General features: G+C 37.3%; 1 protein-coding gene across 1 annotated transcript in view; it reads right to left on the bottom strand.

Annotated features, from left to right (window-relative positions):
- The window catches only part of LOC124802880, a 205723-nt gene that overhangs the window by 38820 nt on the left and 146161 nt on the right, over positions 1–20742 (bottom strand). The window contains exon 8 of the mRNA XM_047263924.1: positions 18701–18847. Coding sequence (XP_047119880.1) covers positions 18701–18847 — 147 coding nt within the window. The remainder of the gene's footprint in view (positions 1–18700; positions 18848–20742) is intronic.

Genomic DNA, 20742 nt, shown 5'->3' with positions numbered 1-20742 from the left:
AATGCTTCACCGCGTGTTGTGGTACCTGCGTCTTTGCGTGCTTCGGTCTTGCGCCTCCTTCACCAGGGGCACTGGGGTGTGTCTCGCACAAAATCTCTGGCGCGCCATCATGTGTACTGGCCTGGCATCGACTCTGAAATTGCACACATGGTCACCGCCTGCGGCCCTTGTGCGTCACAGGCCGCTGCCCCGAAGTCATCTTTGTCACCGTGGCCTTCGCCTGAGAAGCCCTGGGAACGCATTCATGCTGAGTTTGCGGGACCCTTTTAAGGTACTTAGTGGCTCCTCGTAATTGACGCTTACTCTAACTTTCCTTTCATTGTCCGTTGCACGTCACCTACCACCGCGGCAGCCACTAGTGCTCTCGCCCGCATTTTTTCTTCGGAAGGCCTCCCCTCTACTCTTGTTACTGATAATGGTCCGCAATTTGCCTCTTCCGACTTTTCGGATTTTTGTGCTCGTCACGGCGTTACGCATGTCACGGCCCCGCCGTTCCATCCACAATCCAACGGTGAGGCTGAACGACTGGTCCGCACATTTAAGGCTCAGATGCAGAAACTTCTGACTTCTTCTGCTGCTGATGATGCGCTTCTCCAGTTCCTGGCGTCTTACCGTTTCACTCCCATGGGCGATCACAGCCCGGCTGAGCTGTTACATGGCTGACAGCCCCGCACGCTACTTCATCTTCTACAGCCTCCCACCTCACGGCAGCGGGTGCCTTCACTTGGCCAGTTCACCGCCGACGACCTCGTCTGGGTACGGGGATATGGCAGGCAGCGAAAATGGAGCCCGGGGCGCATCTTACGACACCGTGGCAGATGCCTGTATGAAATCCAGACGGACACGGGTGTTGCAGTGCGTCATTCGGACCAGCTTCGGCCTCGGGTGCCAGCAATGCCTGTTCCGAATGCCGCCACACCACCTTTGGCTCTACCTGATGCTCGGGATCTTGGTATCTCTCAATACTCACAACGCAGCCCTCTCACCGTCATCGCAATGCCAGCACCAGAACGGACGCCACCAGGACATGTGCCCATGCAGGAACCGGAGGACCATCCTCTGTCAGAGTACATCTACTCGCCTCCTCCTCCAACGGACGCCGACACATCGCCCATGTCTCCTGTCATATCAACTGGACTTGCCGCAACGGGCAGATTGGTGCATGGGGCCCCAGCAGAATCGACCCCTACGTCTCCTGTCATCTCGACCTGTTATCATCGGGGACACTTCCGTCCGTACGGGAAGCCTCCTCCTCGAGACTTTACGGTGAGTCAAACAATGCCTATGGACGTTAGCCATCTCCAGGACACCTCCATCAAGACCAGTGCAACCATTTCAAAGGGGGGAAAAGTGTTGTGACTCGCCGATTATTCAAAGTGCCACCACGCAATTACGCACGTCCTCTACGTGCGGCGCTGTCTGCCAGCCATGCAGCAGCTGCGCCACCTAAGCGGCCAGCCAAGCAGCGGCCGCTAGACTGAGACTCAGCGTTTAATCGAATGCCGACTTGTTCACAGGTCCACTTACTCAGTGACTTATATGTGTTGTTGTGTTGTCCGAAATATATGTGTTAAATTTGAAGATTTAACAAAAATAGAGTAATAGCATGTCATTATTACCAAGTGACAATAAACAACAGTTCCAGTATCATAGAAAAAAAGTGTAGAGAAAACTGCACAAATGGAAAAATAAGCAAGCATGAATTATAAGAAGAAGAAGAAGAAGAAAGTGATCCCAAACAGTTTTCTTGGTGCTTCTGGGTGCTTGGTGAAGTTACAACCAATAAACGATTTTGACAGCTGAATGAGGAGTATGCAATGCTATTGGGGAACCATAACAATTTAATAAGAAATTAATCACTAGCTGAGCTTATTGCTACCTAATAACGAAAGAGCAAGTGTATGACCTTAAATTTGTATATGGCTCATTTGAACAGGAGAGGTGTAATCTTGGACTGTTGCTTTAACCCCTTATGGAAACATGGATAAATCATGAGGTACAATAATTTAGTATAGACATATCAGTGAGTTAAACAAATAAATTTAATAAATGAATTGAAAATTTTGTTGATGTGGTCTTCGGGCCTAAGATTGCTTTGGTTCAGCTCTCCATTTCACTCAATCCCATGCAAGTCTCTCCATCTCCAAATAACTATTGCAACTTACATCCTTCTGAATCTGCTCACTATATTCATCTCTTGGTCTCTCTCTATGATTTTTTTACTCCATACACTTTCCTCCAGTACTAAATTGGTGACCCCTTGATGACTCAGAATGTGTATTATTAACCAATCCTTTCTTCTAGTTAGGTTGTGTCATGCATTTCTTTTCTCGCAGGTCTATTCAGTACCTCCTCACCAGTTCTGTGATTACCCAGCTGATCTTCAGCATTCTTCTGTAGCACCACATTTGAAAGCTTGTAGTCTCTTCTTGTCTAAAATGTTTAATGTGCATGTTTCACTTCCATACGTGACTACACTCCATACAAATACTTTCAGCAAAGAGTTCCTAACACTTAAACATATATTTGATTTTAACAAAATTCTCTTCTTCAGAAATGCTCTTCACCATTGCCAGTCTACATCTCATATCCTCTCTACTTTGGCCATTATCAGTTACTTTACTGCTCAAATAGCAAAACTTATCTGCTGCTTTAAATGTCTTGTTTCCTAATCTAATCCCCTCAGCATCAACTACATTCCATTATACTTGTTTTGCTTTTGTTGATGTTTATCTTATTTCCTCCTTTCAAGACACTGTCCATTCCATTCAACTTTTCTTCCAAGCCCTTTGCTGTCTCTGACAGTATCATCAGCAAGCCTCAAATTTTTCTTTTGGTTCCTTTACTGCTTGGTCATTGTACATGTTGAATAACATCAGGGAAATGCTACAATCCTGTATCACTCCTTTGTCAGCTACTGGTTCCCTTCATGCCCTTTGACTCCTATCTGGGTTCTATATAAGTTGTAAGTAGCCTTTCACTCCTTGTATTTTACCCTAGCTACCTTCAGATATTAAAGGTATGCCACAGATTATTATACTGAAGTATAATAATGTGGGCTATGACTAAAAGATTAATTTTGACTATTGACTTATTCATATCAGGCACAAATTTATTCTGAATGGTGAACTCATTCACATTGCTACTGAACACAATATAGAAACAAGAAATGAAACTGATTGACTTTTCAGAGGAAGTAGTGTCTTCACAGGCAGTAATGAGTGTAAACTAAGGCATGGAGTCATGCATCGAATCACCTGAACTGCACCACAGTCCTAGAGTTCATCAACAGTAACAAAAAAAAATTCACTATGACTGAAAATTTCTGTCACTAATAGCCCTACTATGAGTTTAAGCCCACTATCACTCAGAATCCCACAATATTCCTAAGTCACAAAGTGGTATACATCAAGATATTCTTAAGTTCCGAACTGGTGCACATCAAAATATTTCTGAGCTCAGGTGGCTCTCTGGCCACACAAATCTTACCAACAGAAGAATATCAAAAGATAATGATCCCTACTATATTTAACAGCTTGGTCATGTGACCAACTGCTTTACTCAATGTAGCAACTCACAAATTGACAACATTTCTAAAATTACACATATTACAGCATTGCAAACACACATGACATACACTTTTAGTTGATTTGCAGTCTGAAATTGCATTATGGAATTTTATACATACTGTAACTAAATAACTAGCTTTATTTACATATTATACACCACAATTGAACAGCAGTACCTGGGCAAATGGAAAGCTTTCCTACAGTGCAGCCCTACGCTATTCAAATGACAAGCTTAGAAACATTATGTTATGGTATCAGAATTCTTATTAAATAACATCAGGATTACGGGACAAATCACTGATGCTGAAAGCTAACCATTTTGTATGTATGGAGAAATCTTTGTTTAGGTACTATGCTGTGACCTATCTAACAAATTATTTATAGCAACTTGTTTTTTAACAATAATTTAAACAACACCATTCTCTAGCTGACATCAAGCCCTATCCAACTTTGTCATAAGTGTATGTTGCCTGTCTGCATTTTGTAAACAATTTTTAATATAAATGGTAATAACATTGTTAATTATGATTTTATGCAGATGGTAATAATTTTAGTGAGGTCACACCTCTAACTTGAGTTCATTCCTGTATTTAGATTTTTCACAGCACATCTGGAAGTAGCTTCAGTGTTTACAGTGAACATTCTCAGTTTAAGCTAGGCTGCTGCAGCCAGCCTAGCAACTCCCTACCTACAAACGTAGTTTGCTTCAATAACTCCAACGACTCAGGCACACTGCCCAGTGTCCACTCACTAGTTGACCACTAAATGGCAACTCACCAATTCACACAATGCTCAACTCTGTTTTGAACATAACTGCTTAGTGGGCTCACTGGTCTTAATGTCACAAGTGGTTTTTCAAAAGGTGTTGCATTTAGCTAAAAGATATCAATACAATAGTCATATTAATTTAAATTATTTTAGGAAGCACAACAAGTAAAATTTTCTTCTCCAAACTCCGATTTTGCAGAGAAACATAAGAAAGAAAAAACAAATAATGCTACCATAAAAGCTGATTTTAATGTAAGTGTGATGTCATAACAGTGGCTCAAAAATGTTCATTGACTTAATCCAGGTGCCTGGTTTTGAACTAAATTTTTGTGAACTGATAAGAGATAATGCCCATTATACTAACTGCACAGCCATAATGTTAACAAAGTACATGATTAAAAACAAGTTCTGTGATGTAGGAATTTATGACCATTCTGCATTGTTTATTCAATTGTGAGGAATAAATACCAAATGGTATGAAAGCTTATATAAGAGGAAAAATTTGCAGAAACAATGTGAAACTGTTCCACGACAAGATAAATGCATCAAAATTACTCATAGATCATAGTATGTCAATTGCTGAGAACTATGATCAGTTCTCGGAATTTTTCTAGAGGTATTCAATGAATTACCACCTAGGACCTGGCATAAAAAAGCCAAAGGTAAACTAAACAGATTACTCCAGGCATAAAAACATCTAGTGTGAGAAAAAAAGAGTTACATAAAGAACTGAAACACATTAACAACCCAGACTTTATTGACTATGTGAGACATTACAAATTTGTATTTAAAAAGGTAGTTAATGTTGCCAAACAATCTCAGATCATAAATTTATTATAGGAGACAGGCACAAGTCAAAGGTAACATGGTCTGATATTAAATCAGAATATGGTTCAGCAGTTAACTGCCAAGAAATTTCAAGAATAAAACAAAAAAATACTACTATCATGAACCATGTACAAATATAATAATGCTTCAACAAATTTCTCATAAATGCAACAAAATCTAAGCCAGTGGTCTATATTAAAACAATAAGTTTCAATGGCATGGACCATAATAGTGATACCCATCTGGCATTTAGCTACGTTCCCACCAGAATGTACAAAATCCTAGTCTTTCCTTCAAAAATGAAAACTCCACAGGATTAGATGGAATATCCACCAAAGTGTTTAAAACTGTGTATCATATAACAGCAAATTTTCTGTGTTTAACATCACAACTCGGAATGGCATCTATGTCTAATGATGAATAACTTCTTTAGCTCAAAAACACAAGACTTCGTATCTACCACATCAGGTTTTGAAGTAATTATAAATTTTATAAATATGTGTTTAAGAAATTTGCAGCAACATGGTATTTTATTGCACAGCCTGTTGACATATTTAAATTTGTTTTATGATTTCATCATAGCCTGATATGTTGTTTCACAACAGCTTGATATACTTGTAGTTCTTTCAGGAAGTTGCAGTATGACAGTGAATTATTTACATATGCAGAAGAAGAAGAAGTGAAGTCCATCAATGACATTTTCTTACTGCAGTCGAGCAATAATTATGGGTTTGTGCAGTTATTTAAGTAGTGCTGATATGTGTGTTTTTTTTTATTTTTTTTATTTGTGGGACATATGTTGTGTTTAAACAATGAATAAATATCAAAGGCTTCATAAAAGACTTTGGGTCCAGTGTTAGTGCCATCTTACCAGAGCCATTTACAGAACCAGAACTTAATGGCTTGTTCTGTGAACAGAACTTATCAAAAGAAAGTGCAAATTTGTTAGGATCAAGATTCAAATCCAAACATTTTCTTGCATGTAGAGCTACTCTTGCATGGTACAGAAAAAGGGAACAGTACATTGTATCTTTCTTCTCTGAGCATGAGTCCATGGTTTGCTCGGTGTGAAATCGGTCAACGCAAGAGAGGCCACCAGATCTCTCTGCAGAGACCTTTTGTTGAATCCTCACAGTCAAGCTTAAAAAGTGTGTTACTACACAAGGTAAATCTTCTTGGGCCTATTTCCGTTGCCTCTTCCATTCACATGAAAGAAACTTATAAAACTGTTAAGCATTTGCTGCAGTGCATTAACTACAAAGACCATCAGTGGCTTCTGTGTGGTAATGTTAAGGATGATAAGCCTGTTACTGAGCTTATAAATGTTACACCAAACACTCTTGTTTCTTGTGTGAATGGAACAGTCATGCACGGAGTGAGCAATTGAAAGAAGGCCACTCTGAAGGTCTCTGTCTGCTGGCTCCGCAATGTAAAATATGAGCCACTTGTGTAATATTCCAAAAAATTATTTCCTCCAATGCACATTAAATTAGGTATTACGCCCCAGTCTGCACATGCAATCAATAATAATGGTAATGCCTTCAAATATATCTGCACGACATATACAACAGGAAATTATGAAAAGAGACACCATCCTTAAAGAAGATCATGGTAAAATAGCTAAATGTAAAAAATTTCTTCCTTAAACAGTTAAAACCTGGAACTGTCACTTATTGGTTTATTTTTCCATTGTTTACTCTAAATTATTGACAGTTTTGAACTAATTTGTAAAAAATAATATGCCTACCAACATATGATGTGTATCTATGAATGGAAGTGGAAGCATAAATCATTGTCCTCATTTCCAAGTAAATCTTACTTGATGATGAGGAACTGTTTACATGCTCGCCTTCCATGTTCCAAAAGTATAAAAACCACTATTCAATACCAAAACATTGTTAAAAGATTTTAAAATGCAGAGCTGAATAATCAATTAATCATGAGAATAACCAAACTTTCAAAAGGTACTTAAGTATGCAGATGTGAAATATTAAAAAAAAGACATGTCTCTATCCTTAGAATATTTTTCAAAATGTTTGAAAATACTCACAAAAATATTTCAAAATACAATGTTTCCTCAGACATCAATATACTGATTCCAAAAAGGGAAAAATTGTATGAATACAATTGAAAAAATTCATGGAAACATCAGCTCATAACTGGACAAAAGAAATGAAGTTGCAGGTATCTTCTGTGGCCTTAAAAAATCATTTGATCCACAGAAGCACTTCATGCTGCTTATAAACTAGACAGAAATGGCATCAGATGCAGTGCTCTGCAGTAGCTCCAATCTTATTTGATAAACAGGAAACAAAGAGTAATCATGACATTTAATACTAAAAATTTTGCATATGAAAGGAATACAATTTCCAAATGAGTCCCATAAGACTCGATTTTAGAATCAATCCTGTTTCTCTTTGACATAAATTGCCTATCAGTAGAAACCAGTTTCCAGATGGTAATCTGGTACTCATTGAAAATGAAAACACAAAATTTCTGTTGGTATCATAAACAAATAAAAAATCAAGAAGCATAGTTTCAAGAAAATGGTCTTAAATTTAACATTTGAAAGGCTGTGTTTACACAAGTCAAAAATTAGTGACACTAGTCAAAATAAAGTTAAGGAAGAAGTTTAATTGGTACATTAGAACTTTAAACTAGTAGATACACATACATTATTTATCTACTAAGTGAAACAGCCTTACTGTTCCAGTGCACATACAATCTAGGATAACAGTCATGAATAGGAAAAAACTGTTATACCACATTTCTTTGAGTCTACAATTAGATACAGTTTAATCTTGGATGGTGGAGAGGGTGGGGCAGGGGAGGGGGGTTATTCAAGGCACATATTACAGATCTTGTTATTGCAAAATGATTATTAGGAACATGTGTGCTGACACTCAGAGAATATTGTGTTGTTCATTATTCAAGAAGCTAATAATATTACCTACCTCTTCACTGCACATCTTTGAAATTAACATCTTTTTTGCTGAAAACTTCTCACCAAAGAAAAAAAATGAATACATTCATAAGAGGTTCATTCCAAATTTAATACCTCTCATTAAAGTTCATGGAAACACAATTTAATAAAATTATTCTGCTACACATAATACTGTATTCATGAGAATAGTCTTACACAATTTAGTATAAGATAAAACTTTAACTGCCTCCTGTACAACAGGACAGATGGCCTGTAAAACATATGTTATGAGATGAATAAAATACAAGTACTGAATTCCTGTGTTCGCAAGTATTGCATCTGCTAATAACCAACTAAATACAATTATGTTAGCTTTACTTCAGCTGACACTACTTGCGCCACCAATTAGCATTACTTTCAAAAATACAATACCTAAAGAAATTATAAAATTCATTATGTCACTAAAAAGGGTTAGTACTGCTGACAATTGTGGTATTTCTAACAGAGTATTAGCATTAAAATCCTGTGCTGGCTTGGAAGGACAACTGAAAGTCTATGCTGTAATTAATCAATGACTTGGGGCCTATTTCCTGACAAATTTAAATATATTGAAGCAATGCCAATCTAAAAAACGAAGATAAATATATCATCTCTAATTAGAAACCCATTTCCTTCTTTCATCTTTTCAAGTTTTTGAGGAAGAAACATATGATAGAACACTAGCTCATTTCCGAGCATAATTTTTTCACTATCTTCACAGCTCAGGTTTTCTAAAGAATTATCCATTATGGAATCTGTACAAAGCCTCACAAATGACTTTGAGACAGAGGTAAAGAAAACGAAGTCTTTCACAGCAGGTGTTGTCATCACTTAACACTTCCAGGCTGAGATGCCAAACCATACATAAAACTCTCCCCTGATGTTTCGCCTCTGACTCAAGAAGGCGAAATGTCAGGTAAAGGTAAATTATTCCACAGGTATATTTTGTGGTGCTGCCAATGCCTGTGTTATGTGAAGAATAAAATTCTATTTGGCAAACTGAAATGTTATGTTACTAATGGCATCCCTCCTCTATGGATAACAAAAAACAGAGGGTTATATTGACAGATTGTATCACAGGAATAAAACTAATCACAGAATGTAGGAACATAACAACCTCAAGTTCTAGTACTGGATCTGAGTGTGAGTGAAGTTATATATTCTGGTGTAAAGGACGCCATCAAGTTCCCATCAAACATAAAGAAAGCAATCATAAATCCTTACTAACACAAATGAAAATTAATAACAAACATTATTATCCACATCTACAAATTATCTGACCAGGCCCAAGGACTGAAAACTACTGTTAACTACATGACAAATATCAATGCTCATTGCAAAGTCATGTCAAGTAGCAATATACTGCAAATAGACCTGTTGTTGCAGATGCAGTTAACTAATTTCCTTGAGTAACACAAATGTATAAGTCAGTATTACACTAACAATAGAACAGCAACTATTTACTGCAACTGAGGAAGCGGTAGCTTTTTTCACAGTGGTTGCTTTATGGTAATTGCTTTCTTGCTAAGTTACTAGTTTACATTTAGCTGGCATATGTACTACTAATAATGTTTAGAATGGTGACGTTTATTGCTAATACAGTATGGAGGCCATGTTTCTAAGAATCACTTCTCTGCTCTTAATGAGTGCCTTGAGGTGTTCCTTGAACCTCCTGAGGTCTGCAGAACATGATCAATAAATGAGTGAACGAAAATGATGAAAGTAGACTATTTACTTTTGAAACTCTTTTGAAATTGTTTGTCTATAAGCCATATGTAGAAAAATATTCAGTTTATGACCCCACCTAGAAAGCTGTTAGCATTAAAGCACCCAGTTCTGGGCTGGAGAGATATGCTGGCTCCAGTTCAAACCCACTCGGCAGATTTACAACAACCACCAGTATGCCGACCAGACTGGATGTGGTTTTTAGGTGGTTTCCCACATCCCACTACACAAAAACTGGCCTAGGACCCATGCGCCACTTCAGATAGACACATTATAAGAATTTACTCTACGGCAGACAGATGGGGTTAATCAGTTCTGTCCTTGGAGAGGGGGGAGGAGGGGGAGGGGGGGGGGGGGGGGGGGGGGAAGGTGAACAGTAGCCTGATGACCTCAGATGTTTAATCTCCTTAAACCCAAAATCAGCAACCGTAGCTTGCGGTTTATGTTCATATTTTCATTTGAAACTTATTTGGTGTGTTCATATTCACAGCCAGTAGTGACTAGTAAAGGTGTGAGGAACAATACAAAAACTCATAAATACAATATTTATGTTCTTTATTACAAAATAAATTAAAAATAATTTGTAGCATTATATTATACAATATTTTGAATTTATCGTACACAAAAACCTGTGAAATTGTTTGATATTCATTGTTAAGTCAGCATGCAATCTATATGTAATATGTATGTGCATGCTGTCCACTACTGCAGAAAAATTTTCTTCATTTCTTTGAATCAAATTATTGTAATCTCAGTTTAGACTTTAACATCAGTGAACAAGAGATTTTAGGATTTATACAAAAGCAAATCCTGTTGAATCACACATACAACACTAAAATGTATAATTAGTTGTTCAATTTCAAAAATAACAAAAATACAAGCGCCATCCACAAAGTAAGTTTCATTTCTATTTCTATCCGCGAATCACAGTTCCGAGCACGTGTGGCAGTTACTCTGACTCAAGACATGTATGCCATTTTCAGATCACTGCTGCCGAAATGTGCTTTGTAGCGCTACTTTATAACATCAGCCATAATTGAAAATGCTGCTGCATGTGAAATCAGATCTTTGATTCTTTTCTAAATGCAAAGAATATCAAACCAAAGGAAACTCAATGGCAAATCTACAATGTTTAGGGACAAAATGCTATGAGTGTTTCACTGGTTAGAAGATGGGTCAGACTGTTCAATGAAGGATGTGATCAAGTGCACAATGAAGAACGAAGTGAACATCTGTCTGTGATTAATGATGAACTGGTTCACACAACTGAAGATATGATGAAGCACAACTGTAAGTTTACACTTAGTGCCCTTGCTATGGAAGTTCAGCAAATCTCACAAATCACTAATTCATGAAATTGTTATTAAAAAAGTGAAATTTTGAAAACTTTGCTCACGTAGGGTACCCAAAATTCTTACTGAAGCACACTAAAAACAATGGATGGCCAGTGCACTTCAGCTTTTGACATGCTACAATGAAGAAGGCGATGGTTTTCTGTCTTGGATAGTCACAGGGGATGAAACTTGGGTATCGTACAAAAATCCTGAAACAAAACAGCAATCAATGGAATGGAGGCGCACTTTATCACCAATGAAGGTTAAGCCTAAGCAAATCTTGACACCTCAAAAAGCTATGTACACCATTTTTTGGGACAGAAAAGGCATTTTGCTGACTTATTTCTTACCACGAGGCCAAACAATCAATGCATCTGGTTACTGCGAGACCATTAAGAAATTGCGCCATGCAATACAGAACAAGCACCGAGGATTACTGTCAAAAAGTGGTTCCCCCCCCACGATATTGCTCGACCTCACGTGATGAATGTTACCAAACAACTCTTACAGGAATTTCACTGGGATGCATTTGATCATCCTCCATACAGCCCAGACCTCATTCCTAGCAACTTTAATCTCTTCTTACACCTAAAATCTGTCCTTAGTGGTCAACAATTCAACAGTGATGACAAGCTGAAAGAACATGTTACCACAGGGTTGAATACACAGGCAGCAACCTTTTATGAAGAAAGTAGTTTAACAGTTGTAGATTTTCGTACAATAAATATTTTTTCTGTATCTGTACATGTTTGTTTTATATAAGCAAATGGAACTTACTTTGTGGGTTATCTCTTATTTAAAGTAAATCTAACTTACAATTTGCGGTATTCACAAAATCCTTGACAATTGCTTTAATTTCAATACAGAGACAGTGTTCAGCCGTAGTTCAACAGTAATCGCAAATAAATTGGTTAGTCTACTTTGCAACAATGTCAATATGATGAGTGCCAATTTAAAAAGTGATTCCTGAGTGTTTAGGAACCTACCACTCATATGACAGGGATCTGACACCCATAAGTAATACAATTGTCAACTTATTAGTTTTGCTTACAAATCAATAATTAGCTTATTGACTGATCATACACTCAGCCTTTGGTGCCGCCCTGGTGCCAGTGCCTGAGTGCAATGCACCTATTGCATCCCAAGATAGGGTCCTCTCCAGTTACTGATACTCTAGGTGTAACTGAGCTTGTATTTATTCTTGCAACACAATTCCATGCAATGAATACTTCATATCTGTGTAAGGAATTGCCCCAAAAATTATTCCTTTTGGCGTGAATTAATGATAGTATGCAAAGTAAACTAATATTCTAATGCTTTCCTGACCAAAATCAGCAATGACACTTAAAGTATGTGTTGTTGAGCTTAACCATTTGATAAGCTGTTTGACAAGTGATTTCAAATTCAAGTACTGACAAATAAGCACATTAAAGACTTTTGAGCAATCAGTTTTATATTTTTTCCCCCGTGCAATATTGTTATTGACGATGGTATATCTTGCTTGAGATAAATTTAATGAGTAGCACTTTTTCTAAGTGATAAACCATGCACTAAGAACCAGTCAATAATACTTCTGACTACTTCATTTACTGTTCCTTCTGTAGTTGCACATCTGTTGGGCTTATTATGATGCTCACATCATCAGCAAAGATCACTATTTCTGCTTTATAACTGTAAGATGGCAGGCCATTAACATTTAGCAAGGGCTAAGTCCTAGAATTGAATCAATTTGTCACAGTTCAGAAGAAGATGTATCATAGGAGTTACATACACATTTACTTCCTATGTGTTAAATATCAAGTGAAACACTTACTTATTGTATCTCAAAGATCATAAACCTTAACTGCCTAAGAAAAATTGATTAGAATCTTAAAGTTGCTGATATGATCAACCATATTAAATACATTACCTTTCATAAAACTTTGGAGAAGGAAGTTAATACTGAAATGCATCAATAGTTATTAATATCAGCTCTATTATCTTTGTTAAAGAACTATTAAACTATGGCATACTTTTTCTGGAAAGCTATCTCATGAAAGTGATGCATTAAGTATATGGCTAGGTACAGTATTATAGCTCTAGTATAAGAACATGTGTTATCAACGCCATGATGATTCTTGCTTTAAAGAGAGAGTAAATTATTTTCCTGGTAGACCAGGGAGAAGTTGTAATTATCTCAAATTGACTGGATGCTTGTGATACTAATTGTCACAGACAGATACTGCAAAGCTTTACCTTTTAAGCTTACAACACCGAGTTTCTCAGTTACATTTAGAAAGTAATTGTTAAAGACGCCTGCTATATGTTTGGTGTAATGAACTGTCTAGCTAGTTAAAAGAGAAGTAGAAAAGTCTTTCTGGTAACAAGATGATCTAATAATTACATTTCTTATTGCTTTGTTTTATTTTCACAATTTTTATTCTGTGGAATTACATGTAAGGTTTTTATTTTATTGCATTTCTTCACAATCACTAAAAATATCTTCTACAATATAAAAGCAGTTTCAATCTGTATTTATCCTGGCTGATTTGTATAGTTGTCTCTTTCTGCCACATGGTACTCTAATGGATTTTTTTATTGAAAAGTTCACAGTTTTCACTCGAAAAACAGCTTTTTAAGGCAAATAAATTTACTTAAAGATGCAGTAAATTTAAAATGTACATCCTTTGTCTCATATACTTCATTTCAGCTGATTCTGTGCTAGTTCCTCCTGCAGCTATCTGTTGTGAGCTCGATATAACTAGTTAACTATGATCTAGAATTGTCATGTGTGTACAAAATAGTTTAACAAATAGTAGTAATATGTTGAACAAGTACACCACGATTTGGAGGAATGCATTCAAATGAATTACATCACAGATCCCAAGAATATTTAGTTCAAAAGATAGATATTTCATGAAATTATCTCAATAATAATTCAGGCAACAGCACTGGGCACCATAAAGGAATGGCTAAGCATTTTGGTAGCAGCATTGGCAATTTGTATCTGTTTTCTCTGACACATACGTGTATTTATTACGCTTACAGACTTCCCTTGTGCCTAAACTTTCTCCATCTTTAATACATATTGAACAACAGCCTGATTTTACAATATTCTATCATGGATTCAGTGAAAGGGCCCTATGAAACAAATTCAGAAGGCTGTGACTGGAAAAAATGCAACTTAAAAGAAAGAAAGTTAAATTGTTTCTGTGATAATACCAAAATTATGTTTTAGACTGCTCATTTATTTTGTAATGGAAACAATCAGAGGCAAGCAATACAATGAGTGCAAGCTCTGTGAACAGAAAGCACAGATTCATTTAGAGCAAATAATTATTATGCACATACTTGTCATTTTATAAAAGCAGTGAAGAAACAGGTAAACTATTTTATAACATGCAGTAATTTTACATAAACTAAGCTGCCAGTAATACTTACCACATACAGACAGAAGAAGCAGTCATGATAGCTGCATATAATAAGGTTGAATACACATATTAAAAGCTGCAACTTGAATTTCCATACAACATTAAAGCAAGGTATCATGCTAAACCAGAGGTATTCAAACTGTGCATCACAGCTCACAGGGGTGTCATAGCCATACAGTAGGCATGTTGTGGCCTTAGGGCAGGGGCATCACAGTGGTTTCACAAAAATAATGATTAAGTTTCTTTGGTTGCTGAGTAAAGGAATAATGTGTGGACAACTCATTTGTTTCTATTCAGTAATAATCAGTTTGTAGGTTAGTTTTGTCAAATGCAGATCATTTTCAATTGTTGTTTGTTTTCAGTTATTAGTGTTTCTCTTTCAGCATTGACAAATTTAAAATGTAAGTACAGAATGTGATATTTCAAATGCAGTTGATCACTGAGAGATAATGCTGATACTATTGTCCATTCACAAGGCAAAAGGAAAACAACAATGCAGCTGCACATAAATGACTACCAGCATAAAATTGGCTTGCTGATAAAGGATCCAGCACGCTCAAGGACTGAAACTTGACAATGACCAGGAAAATTGTCTCTCTTATGAAGAACACAGGCTACCAGAGGAAGTTAATAAGTGGCTGTATCCTATGGCACAAATAATACTACACATGTACGGACTTCCCAAAATCCAGAAGGAAGTGTTGCTCTGCTGACAATACTAGACATCATCAACTCACCAATTATGAGCTGGTCAAATATCTACTGATGCTTTTAAAACTCCTCATCAGACACTGCTGTCACCACATGCAAAACGCACCCAATGTTATGGAAACAAATAAGAACATGCAACTACGAGGGGATGACCTGCTCATAAGCTTTGGCACTGTATTGCTCTTCACAAAAGTACCTCTGCAAGATCCTTTAGTGCTCCTTACTCCACATTTTGAGCCACAAATAATTAAACTTTTGGAACATGCACTAAGGACCACCTACTTCAAATGGAATGAAGAGTTTTATGAACAGATATATGGCATGTCCACGGGATCCCCACTAGTCCATGGATTGAAAAGCTCTACATAGAACACTTTGAGGAGGTGGCCCTTCAAACTACTTGCCACAAACTGAAACACTTCTTCCACTATGTTAACAATACTGCTGTGGTGTATGAGCATGGCAGACAGGCACTGGATGAGTTTTGGACTACCTCAACAGCATCGATCAAAACATTCCAATCACTATGGGAATAGAGGAGAATGGTTGTCTCCCTGTCTTTGACATATTAATAAAGAAGAAAGCAGATGATACACTAAGCCCTGCAGTTCAAAGGAAAAAGACAACAAAGGCTGTACCTGAATGCAATGAACTGCCACCATCCACTGCAACAATAGACAGTGCTAACCACACTGGTACATAGGACATGTGCCTTTTGTGACAAGGAAAGCCTCCCACCCAAATTACAGTAGTTGAAGGATGGACTTCACAACAATGGGCTCAATGAAGCACAGAATAGAAGGGCTTTCAAGAGGAGAAAAGATGCAGAAACTGTGGAGAAGAGGAAGAAGACAATGAGACTCGCTTCCCTTCCTTATTTGGGTCCACTCTCAGCCAAAATTGGAAGGCTGCTTGAAAAATCCACCATAAAAATGACCTTCTGCCAACCTCTTAAGCAAAAGAGTACATCAGCTCTGCAAAGGACTCACTGAAACTGAATGTGGCTTGGGTATATAGCATCTCTTGTGAATGTGACCACAATAGATCTGGCAAATGCATAACCGAATTTTGAAACACTGTAAGGAGCACATCCAGCATGTATGAATGGGACACAAGGGAAGTCAGTGATAGCAGAGCCCAGTATAAAGGAAGACCGCACTTTTGATTTTCATAACACCAAGATGTTATGCTGGGCAACTGGCTATTGGGACAGCATTATAAAGTAAACCACAAAAAACAAGGATTCATAAGAACCTGGTCAATAAGGACAAATCATACCAACTCAATTCAGCACAGAAACCTGTACTAGCAGAAATATGTTGTAGTGCTCCCAGCACTGTCCAGCATGCAAGATATATCTGGAGTATGAAAACATGGATTTGAAGGGAGCCTCCCATGCACCCACTACCTCAACTACTACAACCTCACCCCTTCCCCACTGCCAACTGGACAGTGGCCAGCTGTCTGTCCACTGGCAGGTGGAGAGGGGGCACAACTAGTATAAACATTACAATATCCACACAAATGTGACACTTTGACAGAAGGCAATGAGTATGACATTCCTCAAAAAGTAGCAGTATTTTAATATTGCCACCTGGCTCGAAACACAAGACCTTTTCATCAATAGTATACACCAGAAATGTCTACATTCACATATAACTGAAATGTTTGTTTGTTGATCATTTAACTGAATTCAGTGATTACTTTCTGAAAGTCTGTGGCTCATGGTCTTGCGGTCCTTGGTTCGATTCCCGGCAGGGTCAGGGATTTTTCTCTGCCTCAATATGACTGGGTGTTGTGTGTTCTTCATCATCATTTCATCCTCATTCACTTGCAAGTCGCCGTTGTGGCATTAAAGAACTTGTGGAGCGGCGGCTGAACCGCCCCGCGAGAGATCTCCCGGCCACCAATGCCATATGCTCATTATTATTATTACATTCTGAAACACTGTCCAGAAGAAGCTGAACAATACAACTGGATCAAGCATCCTTTCATTACAGAACTTTCATCAATAATTACCAGTGAAGAACAAGAACAATTCATTAATATTTCTTCAAATTCCACATTGAAGTCAAAGTTCATTTCCTCATCACTGTTTGAGTTCTGAAGTTGGCTGAAGCAGAAATATCTCCAAATAAATAACAAGGCCCTTCAAGTTTTGATACCTTTTGCAACATCCTATTTTGTGAGGTACATTTTGCAACACTGTCAGTTGTCAGTACAAAATACAAATAAGCCTGTAAAGACATGTTGTGAGTTGTGCTTGGGTAGCTCAGTCAGTACAGCATTTTCCCACAAAAGGCAAAGGTCCTGAATTAAGAGTCTCATTTCATTTCATCTCGGTCCAGTACACAGTTTTAATCTGCCAGGAAATATCATGTCAATACCTACTCTGCCACAGAGTGAAAATTTAATTCCAGTACAAAATACAGATTGGAGAAAGAGATATGACTCACGATTTCCTAACCTGTGCCAAGATTTGAAGAATTGATGATGAAGAATGAAGCTCGCCTTCTCATCAATTTTGTTGCCAGAATAAGATGTAATAACATTAAAATGTGTTATGTCAACAGCCAATAAAGAAATAATTACTCTTATTCATCTTTTCTAAACTTAAGTTTATTTACTCCCCAGACTTTTGAGTCAGATGTCATTTGAAAAAAGAACTGCAGGTCTTTACGTTCAGGGAGCCCTACAATCAAAAAGTTTGAAAACCACTGTGCAAAAGTGACTGACCATGGTATGAATATAAGAGTGAAGCCAAGCTAGAATAAAGGAAAATTATTTGTTACAGTTACTAGCAGTATGTTCTCTAAGTGACAGGTACACGCTGCCTCGTGGTGAAAAGTCTAGGAATTGACAGTAAAATAGCATATTGCCTTGCCAAACATAAAACTTGATATAATTATGTCGAGGCAAATACAGTGGATTTCATTTAACAATCTCAGTGTAAGGCCATACAACTATGTAAAGTAGTTCAATTAATTATTTTGAAATACTGAATATGATAAAAAAATCTTCAGACTCTTCCACTACAGAAAAAAGGTAGATTAAAGATTAATATACTATTAACAACAATTAGGAACGATGTCCATTGCAAAACAAAGGGGAAGGAAATTATCTATGTTCTTTTTTACAGAAATCATCCCAGTATTCATGAAACCAAGTAAAAACTTAATATGTCTGTACAGGGATCTGACATCACCTCATTCTAAATGAAAGTTGTGAATCTTTACCACAACTCTATTTTAGACAATGGATCCCAAGTTAAAAGTGAAAGAGAGAATGAATGTGGATTTGAAAATATAATAACTTGCTATAACTGAAATGGAGTAAATTAATTCAAATAAATTACTAACAAATAAATGTAATCATGTCTCAACATGTCCTTACCTCATTTGTTCAGCAGCAGCCTGTTGTTCCTGCTGTAGCCTCTTTGTTTCTAGTCGTAGTTTGATTGCTTCTTTCCTCTCCTGAGCACGGCGTATGCTCTCAGTGGCAATGAGTCTTGTTGGTTGTAGAACCCAGAATGGAACTTTTCTGGAATGGTAATAATAATAATAATAATAATATAGTTGAAACCAATGAAACAGATGCAAACTATTCACATTGTAGCCAAACTATGTTTTACTGTTAGTTATACATAAGCAACAAAATTAGTCAGAATGTCTTCTACAACTCAAGAAGTCTTTATGAAACAAAAAAATGAAAATTTTAAAAAAAGCTACATGTACACTGTAGGCCATTAGAACTGCAACAGCACAGAGGTTGCATACAACTAACTTCAAATTGACATGAAGTTTATTACACGCTTGGATGTGCAAATTCCAGTGGAACCACACAAAGCAGGTACGAGTAATGCCATCTATATGCTTCCTATAAGGAATTTCATGCACTGGATCTCAATTAAAAATCACATTTGGATGTTGGTTGTTTTTGAGCACATTGTTTTATATCTAGTGCAAGAAGAAGAAGTGTCAGTGTTACAGTTCAGCAGTGGTAGAATCATTGCCTATCGAGTCTGCAGTTAACTGCTTCACGATTTAGTTGGGATCTCATGACTGTCATGTGAAAATGGAATCAGTGGATCAATGACGGCCATACCCAGTGTAATGCAGAATTTCAATCCCCCAACCTGATTAGAGCCAGACAGGGCATTCATATTGTTTGCTCAGCCATGCAGGATATTGCGTCATTTAACTCTGAGTCAGTTGTTTATAGCAAACAAGTATCCACATGGACAGTGTGAGAACATCTGGAGCACTATGAATCACCAGCATGCTGACAGTGGTGCTCTTAATGACAACACCAGAAGCAGGAATGGACCATGTCATGTTTTTTTTAGACAGGTCCTGATTCTCCATAAAGCATCATGATGCATGTATACATGTTTTAGGCTCAGTTGAGAATTAATGTCACCAGATTGCACTTATTATCATCCTATGGGCACAGCAGCTGGCAAGAGGTGCTACTGAATATACAAAATGTTTATCTCTTTTTTGCATAGTTGCTAATTTGGAAACATTTATGATATTCTAAAATTTTTGGCCTGTGCCCCACCTTTGAGGGCTCTGTGACACTTTCTATTAGTAATATGATGCAAGATGGCAGGTTGCCAATGCTGTCCTGACCTATATCAATACAGAAGGAGTTTGACTGATGCCATGGCCAGGATATTTTCCAGGTCTCTCATCCATTTAAAACATGTGGTTGTTGGTTGCTGAGAGACTGGTATGCCACTATTTGCCAGCCACTGTAGCACAAAGTTGAGGCAGTATGGAGCAACATCCATGCACCTGTCCCCCAAGTTCAGTGTGACTCGAAGCCCAGCTGGTTTTGAATTGCTGTGGGCACCAGAGATGGTTGCTCTGTGTACTAAATCCTTCCTAATCTGTAAATGTCAAACATGTAAGATTTTATTACTTTATATCCTTCCTGGTGTTGAAATTTTAATGGCTAGCAGTGTGTGTGTGTGTGTGTGTGTGTGTGTGTGTGTGTGTGTGTGTGTGTGTGTGTGCAGTACGACATGATTATCCTTAAAATATTCTTCCAAAAAAAAGCTGAAATTAATCCATAAATAATTCTTTTTCAGGACATCAGGATATCATACACACCATTATTCTGATCTGCCAAATAAAAATATTAAAGCTTAAAATTTACAAAATAAATTTCACAGATGTACATATGCAAAGATTACACAGTTTGAAAGTTTCAATTCTCTTCAGATTCATTTATATATGAATACTGTGCTGTGGTTTATTTTTTAATCATTTTGAATTTGTTGCACATTACTTAATACTCTCAAACTGAAATGCTTGAAAAAAGAGAGAGAGAGGATAGTTGTGAATTTAGCATTTGTGTAGGGCATAAAGGTTCTGCAGAAACTTCCATTTATTTTGCATGAAGAACTATTCTACTGTGCAAAATGCATTCTG

The sequence above is a fragment of the Schistocerca piceifrons genome, chromosome 6 (assembly GCF_021461385.2).
Source record: "Schistocerca piceifrons isolate TAMUIC-IGC-003096 chromosome 6, iqSchPice1.1, whole genome shotgun sequence".
In the NCBI taxonomy this organism is placed as follows: domain Eukaryota; kingdom Metazoa; phylum Arthropoda; class Insecta; order Orthoptera; family Acrididae; genus Schistocerca; species Schistocerca piceifrons.
This window is presented reverse-complemented; position numbering and strand designations above follow the sequence as displayed.